The 16,313-nt window shown below is 43.9% G+C and overlaps 1 protein-coding gene across 1 annotated transcript in view; it reads left to right on the forward strand.

Annotated features, from left to right (window-relative positions):
- The window catches only part of LOC311108261 (mitochondrial peptide methionine sulfoxide reductase-like), a 90,870-nt gene extending 80,603 nt beyond the window's left edge, over window positions 1-10,267 (forward strand). Inside the window, exon 6 of the mRNA XM_084150884.1 lies at window positions 9,730-10,267. Within this exon, the coding sequence (XP_084007010.1) occupies window positions 9,730-9,894 (165 nt within the window). The 3' untranslated portion in view covers window positions 9,895-10,267. The remainder of the gene's footprint in view (window positions 1-9,729) is intronic.
- Window positions 10,268-16,313: the final 6,046 nt, after the last annotated feature.

Below are 16,313 nucleotides of genomic sequence, written 5' to 3' on the forward strand. Positions count from 1 at the left end.
ATCAGCGGTCTACTCGCATGAATATCTTTAATGACCGGTATACGCACACACCATTCAGTTGTTGGGGTACACCCACACCATTCCAACACAGAAAAGCAGCTTTTTAACATAGTTAATGACCATGTTTTGAAAGGAAAACTATTTCACTCATATTGTAATTAATTATAGGTCATATTTCATAGAAATCTGGAAACACTGGACAGTTACTTTAACCTTTTACTGCAGTGGGCTAAATCAGGGTCACACATAGTGTTTTTTAGTAGTCTTAAACAAATCTACTTTGAAACAAAAATATACACCTCACACACATGGTTATGGGCTTAAAAAAAAAGAAGAGACATGTACCATGTCAGATATAGAGTCGAAATGTAATACATTTTAAGTTTGCAACCCAATTATTACACTTTATATACATCACAGTAGACTGAAATATAGCAAAACCATTTGACAACAATTTTTTTTACAAATGTTTATTAATTATGAAATTATGAAAAATATTAATAACATTCCATCCATGAGGCCACTAGGTCATTTGACTGCAGGAAACGGTTTTAAAGGTAGACTATGGCCAAAAGCGCAAAAAATAACATCTTTAAAGTGTGTAATAGATCAATGCACCATCATAAGAGGTAATTTAATGCTTAAATAAAACGATCTCTGCAGCTTCCGTCCAAAAACAAATCCTGTGAAATGACGTCAACACATACTGGAGGAGTTACTGGCTAGCTACAAGTGGCTAGCTTAGCTAACGAACTAGCTACGTCGGTCGCGGTGTGCATGACCAGAAAGACATCGATGACCACCAAAAACACCCCATTTCTGTTATAAAATTGAGAAAGAGGAGGAGTTGGACCGTTTTTTTGTGCCCAAAGTCAACTGTTAAAGCTAATATCCTGCAAAACATGTTTTTACCATTGCTTATTATGTGTTCATATGCTATATTTGGGGGGGGGGGACAAATTGACCTGTTCTGAATATTGGGGGCCCGAGGCAATTTTGCCTATGATTTACACGAGCGTAACTCAGGACTGAATTTCCCCCATTGTGTAAATGTCTTTCCCTGCAGATCTTGATCTTGAAATCTCAGTTACACCTCCACATACTTTTTTTCCTCCTAACTGCATCCAAGGCTGTGTGTGTTTATGGGGTCCTTAAATACACAGGGTGCTTTAGACGTGTGCTGCTGGAGTTTCCTTTGGCATATTACAGGCTCTTAACGCTAAATGGGATATTTCACTCTTCACACATCCTTTGTTGCCCAGAAATGGACTACAAATGGTGATTGGGATTTAATGTCCTGCCAATGTCTCAGCCTGTTGGCCACCAGGCCTGCTTACCTTGTTTTGTTCCACAAAAGCCTTTTGTCTCAAGCTCTTGCTCTGATCCATTTTCCAGAGCTGAGTGGGAGAAATAAATGCCACCTGCCACTGCATTATCTTAGCTACAGCCCTGTATTTTCAAACACTTACACACACACGCATGCAAACACATGCATGCAAACACACACACAGACCTTCCTCCCACCTCGCTGTGACAATAAGTGTTAACGCTGCCAACTGTAGCTCTGGTCTCCCTAGCGACCAGGCATCTTAGGGAGGCTGCCATAATCGGTGAGCTCAGAACGATAGCGCGCCATCCAGGCTCGGTACCGCCACGGAAACATGCCTGTCTCCAATCCTATCTGGCGGTGCCAGTTTGGCCGGGCGCCAGTGGGGGGTTGGCATGCACCCGGTAGTGAGCTGCGGATGGTGTTAGCTACCTGCTGGGTGTCCACGCTGAGATATTTAGAGGGAGAGGGAGAGAGAGGGGGAGTCAGAGAGAGAGAGGTAGAAAGAAATAGGGGAAGAATGAGTCTGACAGAGGAGAGAATGAAAGGGGCAGTGTTAGAGGAAAGATTAGGGAGAGAGGAGTGAGTGGTAAATGAGGGATGATGAGGCTGAGAGAGTTAGAGAGACGCTTAAATGTCTGTGGAGATCCTTACATGGCCTATATGGAAGCTGGGTTTATAGGGGTGGAGCTGGGGTTATAGGGGTGGAGCTGGGGTTATAGGGGTGGAGCAGAGGTATAGGGGTGGAACTGGGTTTATAGGGGTGGAGCTGGGGTTATAATGGTGGAGCTGGGTTTATAGGGGTGGAGCTGGGGTTTATAGGGGTGGGTGTAGTTAGGACTAGAATGGGGCTGAGGGTATAGTTAGGACTAGAGTTAGGGCTGAAGGTACAGTTAGGGCTGAAGTTATAGTTAGGAATAGAGTTAGGGCTGAGGGTATAGTTAGGACTAGAGTTAGGGCTGAGGGTATAGTTAGGAATAGAGTTAGGGCTGAGGGTATAGTTAGGACTAGAGTTAGGGCTGAAGGTATAGTTAGGAATAGAGTTAGGGCTGAGGGTATAGTTAGGAATAGAGTTAGGGCTGAGGGTATAGTTAGGAATAGAGTTAGGGCTGAGGGTATAGTTAGGACTAGAGTTAGGGCTGAATGTATAGTTAGGACTAGAGTTAGGGCTGAAGGTACAGTTAGGAATAGAGTTAGGGCTGAGGGTATAGTTAGGAATAGAGTTAGGGCTGAAGTTATAGTTAGAACTAGAGTTAGGGCTGAAGTTATAGTTAGGAATAGAGTTAGGGCTGAGGGTATAGTTAGGACTAGAGTTAGGGCTGAAGGTATAGTTAGGAATAGAGTTAGGGCTGAGGGTATAGTTAGGACTAGAGTTAGGGCTGAGGGTATAGTTAGGACTAGAGTTAGGGCTGAAGGTATAGTTAGGAATAGAGTTAGGGCTGAGGGTATAGTTAGGACTAGAGTTGGGCTGAGGGTATAGTTAGGAATAGAGTTAGGGCTGAGGGTATAGTTAGGAATAGAGTTAGGGCTGAGGGTATAGTTAGGAATAGAGTTAGGGCTGAGGGTATAGTTAGGAATAGAGTTAGGGTTGAGGGTATAGTTAGGAATAGAGTTAGGGTTGAGGGTATAGTTAGAACTAGAGTTAGGGCTGAGGGTATAGTTAGGACTAGAGTTAGGGCTGAGGGTATAGTTAGAACTAGAGTTAGGGCTGAGGGTATAGTTAGGACTAGAGTTAGGGCTGAAGGTATAGTTAGGAATAGAGTTAGGGCTGAGGGTATAGTTAGGAATAGAGTTAGGGCTGAGGGTATAGTTAGGAATAGAGTTAGGGTTGAGGGTATAGTTAGGAATAGAGTTAGGGTTGAGGGTATAGTTAGGGCTGAAGGTATAGTTAGGAATAGAGTTAGGGCTGAGGGTATAGTTAGGACTAGAGTTAGGGCTGAAGGTACAGTTAGGACTAGAGTTAGGGCTGAGGGTATAGTTAGGACTAGAGTTAGGGCTGAAGGTACAGTTAGGACTAGAGTTAGGGCTGAAGGTATAGTTAGGAATAGAGTTAGGGCTGAGGGTATAGTTAGGAATAGAGTTAGGACTGAAGATACAGTTAGGACTAGAGTTAGGGCTGAAGGTATAGTTAGGAATAGAGTTAGGGCTGAGGGTATAGTTAGGAATAGAGTTAGGGCTGAAGGTATAGTTAGGAATAGAGTTAGGGCTGAAGTTATAGTTAGGAATAGAGTTAGGGCTGAGGGTATAGTTAGGACTAGAGTTAGGGCTGAGGGTATAGTTAGGACTAGAGTTAGGGCTGAGGGTATAGTTAGGACTAGAGTTAGGGCTGAGGGTATAGTTAGAACTAGAGTTAGGGCTGAGGGTATAGTTAGGAATAGAGTTAGGGCTGAGGGTATAGTTAGGACTAGAGTTGGGCTGGTATAGTTAGGAATAGAGTTAGGGTTGAGGGTATAGTTAGAACTAGAGTTAGGGCTGAGGGTATAGTTAGGACTAGAGTTAGGGCTGAGGGTATTGTTAGGACTAGAGTTAGGGCTGAGGGTATTGGTAGGACTAGAGTTAGGGCTGAGGATATAGTTAGGAATAGAGTTAGGGCTGAGGGTATAGTTAGGACTAGAGTTAGGGCTGAGGGTATAGTTAGAACTAGAGTTAGGGCTGAGTGTATAGTTAGGAATAGAGTTAGGGCTGAAGGTATAGTTAGGAATAGAGTTAGGGCTGAGGGTATAGTTATGACTAGAGTTAGGGCTGAAGGTACAGTTAGGACTAGAGTTAGGGCTGAGGGTATAGTTAGGACTAGAGTTAGGGCTGAGGGTATAGTTAGGACTAGAGTTAGGGCTGAGGGTATAGTTAGAACTAGAGTTAGGGCTGAGGGTATAGTTAGGAATAGAGTTAGGGCTGAGGGTATAGTTAGGACTAGAGTTAGGGCTGAGGGTATTGTTAGGACTAGAGTTAGGGCTGAGGGTATTGGTAGGACTAGAGTTAGGGCTGAGGGTATAGTTAGGAATAGAGTTAGGGCTGAGGGTATAGTTAGGACTAGAGTTAGGGCTGAGGGTATAGTTAGAACTAGAGTTAGGGCTGAGGGTATAGTTATGACTAGAGTTAGGGCTGAAGGTACAGTTAGGACTAGAGTTAGGGCTGAGGGTATAGTTAGGACTAGAGTTAGGGCTGAGGGTATTATTAGGACTAGAGTTAGGGCTGAGGGTATTGGTAGGACTAGAGTTAGGGCTGAGGGTATAGTTAGGAATAGAGTTAGGGCTGAGGGTATAGTTAGGACTAGAGTTAGGGCTGAGGGTATAGTTAGAACTAGAGTTAGGGCTGAGTGTATAGTTAGGAATAGAGTTAGGGCTGAAGGTATAGTTAGGAATAGAGTTAGGGCTGAGGGTATAGTTATGACTAGAGTTAGGGCTGAAGGTACAGTTAGGACTAGAGTTAGGGCTGAAGGTATAGTTAGGAATAGAGTTAGGGCTGAAGGTACAGTTAGGACTAGAGTTAGGGCTGAGGGTATAGTTAGGACTAGAGTTAGGGCTGAAGGTATAGTTAGGAATAGAGTTAGGGCTGAAGGTATAGTTAGGAATAGAGTTAGGGCTGAGGGTATAGTTAGGAATAGAGTTAGGGCTGAAGGTATAGTTAGGAATAGAGTTAGGGCTGAAGGTACAGTTAGGACTAGAGTTAGGGCTGAGGGTATAGTTAGAACTAGAGTTAGGGCTGAAGGTATAGTTAGGAATAGAGTTAGGGCTGAAGTTATAGTTAGGAATAGAGTTAGGGCTGAGGGTATAGTTAGGAATAGAGTTAGGGCTGAAGGTATAGTTAGGAATAGAGTTAGGGCTGAGGGTATAGTTAGGAATAGAGTTAGGGCTGAAGATACAGTTAGGACTAGAGTTAGGGCTGAAGATATAGTTAGGAATAGAGTTAGGGCTGAGGGTATAGTTAGGAATAGAGTTAGGGCTGAAGGTATAGTTAGGAATAGAGTTAGGGCTGAGGGTATAGTTAGGACTAGAGTTAGGGCTGAGGGTATAGTTAGGACTAGAGTTAGGGCTGAGGGTATAGTTAGGACTAGAGTTAGGGCTGAGGGTATAGTTAGAACTAGAGTTAGGGCTGAGGGTATAGTTAGGAATAGAGTTAGGGCTGAGGGTATAGTTAGGACTAGAGTTGGGCTGGTATAGTTAGGAATAGAGTTAGGGTTGAGGGTATAGTTAGAACTAGAGTTAGGGCTGAGGGTATAGTTAGGACTAGAGTTAGGGCTGAGGGTATTGTTAGGACTAGAGTTAGGGCTGAGGGTATTGGTAGGACTAGAGTTAGGGCTGAGGGTATAGTTAGGAATAGGGTTAGGGCTGAGGGTATAGTTAGGACTAGAGTTAGGGCTGAGGGTATAGTTAGAACTAGAGTTAGGGCTGAGTGTATAGTTAGGAATAGAGTTAGGGCTGAAGGTATAGTTAGGAATAGAGTTAGGGCTGAGGGTATAGTTATGACTAGAGTTAGGGCTGAAGGTATAGTTAGGAATAGAGTTAGGGCTGAAGGTATAGTTAGGAATAGAGTTAGGGCTGAGGGTATAGTTAGGAATAGAGTTAGGGTTGAGGGTATAGTTAGAACTAGAGTTAGGGCTGAGGGTATAGTTAGGACTAGAGTTAGGGCTGAGGGTATAGTTAGAACTAGAGTTAGGGCTGAGGGTATAGTTAGGACTAGAGTTAGGGCTGAAGGTATAGTTAGGAATAGAGTTAGGGCTGAGGGTATAGTTAGGAATAGAGTTAGGGCTGAGGGTATAGTTAGGAATAGAGTTAGGGCTGAAGGTATAGTTAGGAATAGAGTTAGGGCTGAAGTTATAGTTAGGAATAGAGTTAGGGCTGAGGGTATAGTTAGGACTAGAGTTAGGGCTGAGGGTATAGTTAGGACTAGAGTTAGGGCTGAGGGTATAGTTAAGACTAGAGTTAGGGCTGAGGGTATAGTTAGAACTAGAGTTAGGGCTGAGGGTATAGTTAGGAATAGAGTTAGGGCTGAGGGTATAGTTAGGACTAGAGTTGGGCTGGTATAGTTAGGAATAGAGTTAGGGTTGAGGGTATAGTTAGAACTAGAGTTAGGGCTGAGGGTATAGTTAGGACTAGAGTTAGGGCTGAGGGTATTGTTAGGACTAGAGTTAGGGCTGAGGGTATTGGTAGGACTAGAGTTAGGGCTGAGGGTATAGTTAGGAATAGAGTTAGGGCTGAGGGTATAGTTAGGACTAGAGTTAGGGCTGAGGGTATAGTTAGAACTAGAGTTAGGGCTGAGTGTATAGTTAGGAATAGAGTTAGGGCTGAAGGTATAGTTAGGAATAGAGTTAGGGCTGAGGGTATAGTTATGACTAGAGTTAGGGCTGAAGGTACAGTTAGGACTAGAGGTAGGGCTGAAGGTATAGTTAGGAATAGAGTTAGGGCTGAAGGTACAGTTAGGACTAGAGTTAGGGCTGAGGGTATAGTTAGGACTAGAGTTAGGGCTGAGGGTATAGTTAGAACTAGAGTTAGGGCTGAGTGTATAGTTAGGAATAGAGTTAGGGCTGAAGGTATAGTTAGGAATAGAGTTAGGGCTGAGGGTATAGTTATGACTAGAGTTAGGGCTGAAGGTATAGTTAGGAATAGAGTTAGGGCTGAAGGTATAGTTAGGAATAGAGTTAGGGCTGAGGGTATAGTTAGGAATAGAGTTAGGGTTGAGGGTATAGTTAGAACTAGAGTTAGGGCTGAGGGTATAGTTAGGACTAGAGTTAGGGCTGAGGGTATAGTTAGAACTAGAGTTAGGGCTGAGGGTATAGTTAGGACTAGAGTTAGGGCTGAAGGTATAGTTAGGAATAGAGTTAGGGCTGAGGGTATAGTTAGGAATAGAGTTAGGGCTGAGGGTATAGTTAGGAATAGAGTTAGGGCTGAAGGTATAGTTAGGAATAGAGTTAGGGCTGAAGTTATAGTTAGGAATAGAGTTAGGGCTGAGGGTATAGTTAGGACTAGAGTTAGGGCTGAGGGTATAGTTAGGACTAGAGTTAGGGCTGAGGGTATAGTTAAGACTAGAGTTAGGGCTGAGGGTATAGTTAGAACTAGAGTTAGGGCTGAGGGTATAGTTAGGAATAGAGTTAGGGCTGAGGGTATAGTTAGGACTAGAGTTGGGCTGGTATAGTTAGGAATAGAGTTAGGGTTGAGGGTATAGTTAGAACTAGAGTTAGGGCTGAGGGTATAGTTAGGACTAGAGTTAGGGCTGAGGGTATTGTTAGGACTAGAGTTAGGGCTGAGGGTATTGGTAGGACTAGAGTTAGGGCTGAGGGTATAGTTAGGAATAGAGTTAGGGCTGAGGGTATAGTTAGGACTAGAGTTAGGGCTGAGGGTATAGTTAGAACTAGAGTTAGGGCTGAGTGTATAGTTAGGAATAGAGTTAGGGCTGAAGGTATAGTTAGGAATAGAGTTAGGGCTGAGGGTATAGTTATGACTAGAGTTAGGGCTGAAGGTACAGTTAGGACTAGAGGTAGGGCTGAAGGTATAGTTAGGAATAGAGTTAGGGCTGAAGGTACAGTTAGGACTAGAGTTAGGGCTGAGGGTATAGTTAGGACTAGAGTTAGGGCTGAGGGTATAGTTAGAACTAGAGTTAGGGCTGAAGGTATAGTTAGGAATAGAGTTAGGGCTGAAGGTATAGTTAGGAATAGAGTTAGGGCTGAGGGTATAGTTAGGAATAGAGTTAGGGCTGAAGGTATAGTTAGGAATAGAGTTAGGGCTGAAGGTATAGTTAGGAATAGAGTTAGGGCTGAGGGTATAGTTAGGACTAAAGTTAGGGCTGAGGGTATAGTTAGGACTAGAGTTAGGGCTGAGGTTGGCGGGGAAGGAGAGTATGGCCTTTCCTCAATTGCATACACCTCTCTCATCACCTCCTTCTCAAAAGGGGACCTCTGGCTCTCGCTCATCCAATGGGTTTTGAGAAGGAGGTGAGTGGAGAGGACGCGAGGAGTATGCAATTAAGAAAAGGCCCTTGATAGAGGAGAGTTGATTCTGTGTTACCTCTCTCTCTCTCTCCTGTCTCCTCTGCGGTGGCAGCTGCTCCTAACAGGTGTGTGGCTACCTCCAGGCAGATGGTCAGAGAAATTAGGTAGTTGGCAGGTTACTTCACACCCCCCCCCCCACACACACACACACACACACACACACACACACACGCACTGAGCAACAGAGCATTAGTGAGAGGGGGAGGTTGGCGAGGTAGAGGGAGAGAGCAAGACTGGGAAATAATGGAGGGCAGAAAGATTGAAAGGCAGAAATAGAAAAGGAAAGAAAGATCCATAATTTTATTGAAACGCCCAAGTGGTATTGTATTAAGGTACACTACACTACAAAAGTATGTGGACACCCCTTCAGATTAGTGGATTCGGCTATTTCAGCCACACCCATTGCTGACAGGTGTATAAAATCGAGCACACAGCCATGCAATCTCCATAGACAAACATTGGCAGTAGAATGGCCCTTACTGAAGAGCTCAGTGACTTTCAACGTGGCACCGTTATAGGATGCCACCTTTCCAAGTCAGTTCGTCAGATTTCTGCCCTGCTAGAGTTGCCCCGGTCAACTATAAGTGCTGTTATTTGAAGTGGAAACACTCAGCCGCGAAGTGATTGGCCACACAAGCTCACAGAATGGGACCGCCGAGTGCTGAAGCGCGTAGCGCATAAAAATCGTCTGTCCTCGGTTGCAACACTCACTATCGAGTTCCAAACTGCCTCTGGAAGCAACGTCAGCATTAGAACTGTTCGTCGGGAGCTTCATCAAATGGGTTTCCATGGCCGAGGAGGAATAATGGTCTGGGGCTGTTTTTCATGGTTCGGGCTAGGCCCCTTAGTTCCAGTGACGGGAAATCTTAACGCTACAGCATACAATGACATTCTAGACGATTCTGTGATTCCAACTTTGTGGCAACAGTTTGGGGAAGGCCCGTTCCTGTTTCAGCATGACAATGCCCTTGTGCACAAAGCGAGGTCCATACAGAAATGGTTTGTCAAGATCGGTGTGGAAGAACCTGACTGGCCTGCACAGGGCCCTGACCTCAACCCCATCGAACACCTTTGGGATTAATTGGAACGCCGACTATGAGCCAGGCCTAACATCAGTGCCCGACCTCACTAATGCTCTTGTGGCTGAATGGAAGCAAGTCCATGCAGCAATGTTCCAACATCTAGTGGAAAGCCTTCCCAGAAGAGTGGAGGCTGTTATAGCAGCAAAGGGGGGACCAACTCCATATTAATGCCCATGATTTTGGAATGAGATGTTTGACGAGCAGGTGTCCACATACTTTTGGCCATGTAGTGTAAATCTACTCTCAACAATATCCCCACTCTTGTCACCTTTTCCCCTTGAACATAACCACCCATTTCTCAGCTAACAATATCGTTGTTGTTTCTGTTTCTACAGGTCCTGATGGAGGGGGGCTTTGGAGAAATCACCACAGAGATAGCCAAGGGCCAGGAGTTCTACTATGCTGAGGACCACCACCAGCAGTACCTCAGCAAGAACCCACATGGATACTGTGGCCTGAGTGGCACTGGAGTCTCCTGTCCAATAGGACTCAAGAAATAACCACCTCTGTCCAATAGGGAATGACCACCATCCTCTCCGATTGGCTAGTTTTGACTATGACATTTTTTTGCTTGCTTATTGCAAAATAAGTCTATTTTCTATTAATTTAAATGGAAGTTGCCTTAATTCTGATGCCGTAATGAAGCATATTCAGGGTTTATATAAAAACAGTTCATATCTGAGTCTTAACTTAAATTATTTCAAGTCCTTTGGTAATCAAGCATTACAAAACATAAGAGCTGCTTAAATTAATGCACATTGTGGTTTTAGTGTACATTGTCTTGTTTCAATCAAATCAACCCCAGTATGTACATCAGATTGAACTCTATGGTGTGTGTTGGTGGATTAAATGATTAAAATGCGTGTTGATGTATGGCTGTTTGGCTGGTTCCTTTGTGTGGTGTTTGGCTGGTTCCTTTGTGTGGTGTTTGTCCTGTGTTAGATGGCCTCCTTTCTGTGATCTTTGCCCTAAGCCTTGTTCTGATCACTCTCTGACTCATCTGTCAGAGTAGTGTGTCTGTGTGTGCGGCTTGCGCAGGCAAACACACTCAGTGGGAGAGAGGCTTCTGCCAGACCCTGTGTAGCTTAGAGGATGTCAGAAACACGGGCAGCTTGTATGTACACTAGCAGAGCAGAAGCGGCAGCATCACACACACATGCTGGCATTCCCCATCCCTACATAGGGACTGGAGCAAGGCACCGTGGGTAATGGCTGAAGGACACAATGATGCAGTATTGTCTGTCATGATGGGAAAGCCACACACAAAATGTCTGACAGGTACTTCTTACTGTAGACTACTGCCCTAAAAGACGGTCTAGTCCAAGGGTTCCCAAACTTTTTCGCTCAGGCCCCCCTTCCAGCATTGGGGATCATCCCGCACCCCCTCGGCGCGCGTGCCACGTCTATTTCTATGGGCACAAACTGTTCACACTCTTGTTGTTGGCAAAGAGAACATTTTGCAGGACTAAAACACCTAGCTAAAAAACATTAGCTGACATGGGCTAGTTGATATGGACATTTCTGACAAGTTATAAATAGCTCTCTAAGGTCTGCAATGACTAACATGACAAGAGGAAAACTGATGATGCACTACCCAATTTCGAAATTGCACTTTGTGCATTCTATCATTACAACTTTCAGGAGTAAGTTGAAAGCCAGACTGCGCCCCACAGTTTGGGAACCACTGTTCTAGTCGATGACAAGATATTGGGCTTTAACATTAATTTTTTTACCCTTGTGTCTTGATGCAGTTTCTACACCTACAACAGGTCTACAGTATGAATATGAAATAGTTTATTGAACTGGCATGTCTCTCTCTCTCTCTCTCTCTGTCTCTCTGTCTCTCTCTTTCTCTTTCTCTTTGTCACAAAAACCCAGCAATTGGGCCCATGCTCCCTTGAAGGAAGTTCGGTAAGCCTCAATGACAGCCAGTACAGGAGGTCTGTATCTCCCATCCATCTGTCTCACCAGTTCCTACACATATCTATTCATCTTTCCATCTGTCCTGTAGTCTACCTATCTGCCCAACGCTGCCAGCCAGCCCATCCACACAAACACGTACTCCTCTCTCTTCTCTCCCATAGTGAATTAAAGAGCTGACTGACAACCGACACAAACAAACGAGAGCCTTTATGTTGAGCTCTCATCAACACTACCATGCCTTCCAGGAGATGACTCCTTTGGCGTAGTCCTCCTTGGTTCTCTTCACTAACGAATGGCGTGCCAATACACTGTGATCATGTCCATTTATAATGGACTGCTGCTAGAACAGAGCTATTAGAGAAACTATTGTTGCCAACATCCCAAGGAAATGGGCTGAATTATTTTTCGCTGAAGAACCTATTGATGCTGTAAAATACATGCAGAAAATTGTTTTTAAAGCCATTCTAAACACTCTTCCGCTGAACATCAATAGTTTACAACAGCTGATAGAGGAACTTCCAGTTAGCTGTGGGGTTTGTGAGGGTGAGTTGCAGTTCTACAATAAGCATGGTTTTTGGTTGGGTTTTGATGTACTTTATTTAAGGAGGAGTGTCAGTGAGGTAAGTCAGTGATGGTTCTGATGGATGGATGGATGGATGGATGGATGGATGGATGGATGGACGAACAGACAGAGGGATATGTGAGGTTTTTCAGTTTCAGTAAGCAGCTGAAGGTTGGCCGGCTGGGCTAATCCCTAGACCCAGACCAGGTGGCTCCTGCACCACGCTCCTCTCCCGCAGCCTGGGCAAGGCTCGCCTGGCTCTGGGGCCCAGGATACAGGACCAAAAACTGGCAGAGCACTGGAGCATGGTAACAGGACACACATACAAACAGGTATACGCACAGATGGTTGCACTGAAAACAGAGAGCTACACAGCATGCTCTCAAGTACAGGTAATGCTGGGCAGGCCATTATTCTGGCTACCATGGCTATGCCCCCATAGGATGACAATGCCCCCATCCACAGGGCACAAGTGGTCACTGAATTGTTTGATGAGCATAAAAGCGATGTAAACTACATGGCAGTTACCTGGATGTATGCACATACAGAAAGTCACACAGCACCGCCCGCCAAAACAACCACTGATACGCACACACACATCTTTACAAAACATATTTCTACACTTGAGCAATGGAACACTGACAGAGCTGGTCTGAAAATTGTCAGAGCAGCTTACCGATCACTGCACATGTACACAGCCTTTCTGAAATTAGCCCACCCAACTACCTCATCTCCATATTGTTATTTATTTTGCTAATTTGCACCCCAGTATCTCTATTTGCACATCATCTTTTGCACATCTATCATTCCAGTATTATACGAAATTGTAACTATTTTGCACTATGGCCTATTTATTGCCTTACCTCCATAACTTACTACATTCGCATACACTGTATATATATTTTCTGTTGTATTTTTGACTTTATGTTTTGTTTACCCCATATGTAACTCTGTGTTGTTGTTTTTATCGCACTGCTTTGCTTTATCTTGGCCAGGTCGCAGTTGTAAATGAGAACTTGTTCTCAAATGGCTTACCTGGTTAAAAAAAGGTGAAATAAAAAAATAAAAAATGATTATATTGTACAGTGGTCAACTGTCTGTCATAATAGCACTATAGTGGGGTTTTAACATTATCTACATGAAAACAGGCAATCATAGACTAACTATTTCATGGTGGCATTTCACTTCATGATAATATGATCATTCCTTTTAATAACGACCATAAAATCTAATCTCAGTTGTTTAAACATGGCCCTAAAACTGTCAGCCTGTAAAATGGGAAGGTATTTACTGCACCCCAGTGGACCATGCATATATTGCAACTTGATTTATTTATACCGCTGTGAATCTTTATTACGCAATGAAACAGAAGAGGGTGAGTGCTACGGCTGTACTACAATGTATGGTTAAGGGTTATGGTAACACTAACCCAAAACCTTAGACAGGTAATACAATGCACCTATAGCTGTAATGGTAACTCTAACCCCAACCATAACCCCAAATCTTAGACTGGTAATACAATGCACCTACAACTGTAACACTAATTCTAACCCTAGACTGGTAATACATTGTACTTACAGCAGTAATGATAACCCAAACTCTAATCTTAAACCTACAAGAAAAATCTGTTACTTTCCAACCCTGGTGAATGTTTTCTGTTTGGCAATATGATTGATATCACTGTTGTGTCTATAAGCAGGCATTCTTCTCACCTTATAGTCCAAGCCTGTGGGTTCTATATGTCTCCTCTAGAGGACAGTACACCACACCTTACTGAGCTGATGTCCAATAAATTATACTATCACTGTGAACAGAGCTAGTCAAAGACCTAATATTTATTTATTACTTTTTACCCATTTTTCTCCCCAATTGGTAGTTAGTCTTGTCCTATCGCTGCAACTCCCGTACGGACTCGGGAGAGGCGAAGGTCGAGAGCCATGCGTCCTCTGAAACACGACCCTGCCAAGCCGCACTGCTTCTTGACACACTGTTTGCTTAACTCGGAAGCCAGCCGCACCAATGTGTTGGACGAAACACTGTACAACTGGCGACCGAAGTCAGCGTGCAGACCGCTGCGCCACTCGGGAGGCCATCGACTTAATTTGTAGACACAGTAAGACTGGGCCAAATTTTACAGTAGGTATGGGGTTCTTTTCTACTTATGCATTCTCATTTTGACGCCAAACCCACCACTGGTGTGCATGGCCAAAGAGCTCTATTTTCATGTCATCTGACCAAAGCACCTGTTCCAATCCAAGTGCCAATGCCGTTTAGCGAACTCCAAGCGTTTATATTTGTTGGATGACATGAAAATAGATCTCTTTGGCCACGCACACCAGTGGTGGGTTTGGCATCTGAATGAGAACACATGAGCAGAAAATAACCCCATACCTACTGTAAAATATGGTGGTGGATCTTTGATGTTATGGGGCTATTTTGCTTCCACTGGTCCTGGGGCCCTTGTTAAAGTCAACGGCATCATGAACTTTACCCAGTACCAGGACATTTTTGCCAAAAACCTGGTTGCCTCTGCCAGGAGGCTGAAACTTGGCCGCAAGTGGATCTTCCAGCAAGACAATAACCCCAAGCACACATCAAAATGATTAATTGGACACAAAGCAACATTTTGAAATGGCCATCTCAGTATCTGGACTGTGGTTTGAATTGAAGAGGGCAGTCCATAAGCGCACACAAAGGATATCAAGGATCTGTAAGAGAGACAGTATATCCACAGGAAAGTATAATTACATCAACTTTTCAAAGCGCTGGTACTGCGTTCAGATTTCTATCACCTGAAGCATGCACAGAACCATGTAAACACGTGCACGAGCTCGGCAAGTATGCATGTGTCTACTTGCCAAACTCCGCCAAAAGGACCAACCACACGGACAACTGGTCAAGTACGTTAAAATATCATTTTATTCAACATTCTGGCTTGTAGAGGTTGTGAGAGGAAACTTTCCTGATTCAAACACTAATTTCTGCCCAACGTGAAATTCAATGCAATTCAATGTCGGTTTCCAGGCAAAGATCCCTCCCAATGTGTTCTCCAACTCATAAAGCATGTTAGAAAAAGGCTCAGTGCCGGTATAGAGTACCACGGGAAATGGTTAGCATTTTATAATCTGAGAGTAAATAGAGCCGAATATATTGATAAAAGTCACCTTGTCCGAGATAAATTTACATGGTTATCAAAACGTCACATTCCTACACGAAGCACAGCCCTTATTTTAAGTGTTTCTAAAATTCCCTAAGGGAAAAATGAATAGTGGAAAAACTATTTTCCTGTTTGACCGCTAGGTTTTATGGGTATTATGACACCTCCACTGTGGGGCTCGCAAGGTGAGGTATTGAAAACAGTTGTATTTAGTATAAAAAAGAATATAATTTCCCAATTTTTTGGAGCATACAATATACAGGTAACTGCCAAAATAATGGGGACACTTGAGTAAATTAGGGATACAAAGTATATTGAAAGCAGGCGCTTCCACACAGGTGTGGTTCCTGAGTTAATTAAACAATTAACATCCCATCCTGCTTAGGGTCATGTATAACGATGCTGGACAGGCCATTATTTTGGCTACCATGGCTATGCCTCCATAGGATGACAATGTCCCACTCCACAGGGCACGAGTGGTCACTGAATGGTTTGATAAGCATGAAAATGATGTAAACCATATGCCATGGCCATCTCAAGTCACCAGATCTCAACCCAATTAAACACTTACGGGAGATTCTGGAGCGACACCCGAGACAGCGTTTTCCACCACCATCAACAAAACACCTAAATGATGGAATTTGGCGTGCAAGAATAGTGTTGCATCCTTCCGATAGAGTTCCAGACACTTGTAAAATCTATGCCAAGGTGCATTGAAGCTGTTCTGGCTCATGGTGGCCCAACGCCCTATTAAGACACTTTATGTTGGCAGTTACCTGTAGCTCAGTATTTGAATTATTTATTTTACAGTCATTTTTGCTCCTCTTTATCAGTGTCAATAATTTAGGACCCCACTGTATATGGGAGCCAGTTAGTGAGTGCTTCATGTCTGGATGTCAGGGCCAAACACACACCTCCGTCTTGGCAGTAGACCGACCAGCTAAGGAGGCAGGAGACTGAGGAGAGGAGGGGGAGTCAAGACACCACTTTTCATGTACTTTTTGACAGTTCTAAATAACTACTTTGACCCTATTCACCCCATCAATATAGCACTTAGCCCTCTAAAGTTTAAGCCTACATAAACATAGCCTGTAGCCTGACTGAACATCAGTGTCATATTGTAGAAGGAGAATAGAAGGGGAGGGCACTGAAAACACCACAATGATTGATGGCTGTTGCGACAGCATTGCCCTAGAAACCCACGGCAACGGTGGAGTGAGGGGAACAACAAGCGTTCTCAAACAGCCCATAAAGAGAGAAAGAGAGAGAGAGATGAA

This window comes from Coregonus lavaretus (genome assembly GCF_964263955.1).
Source record: "Coregonus lavaretus genome assembly, chromosome: 33".
Lineage (NCBI taxonomy): Eukaryota > Metazoa > Chordata > Actinopteri > Salmoniformes > Salmonidae > Coregonus > Coregonus lavaretus.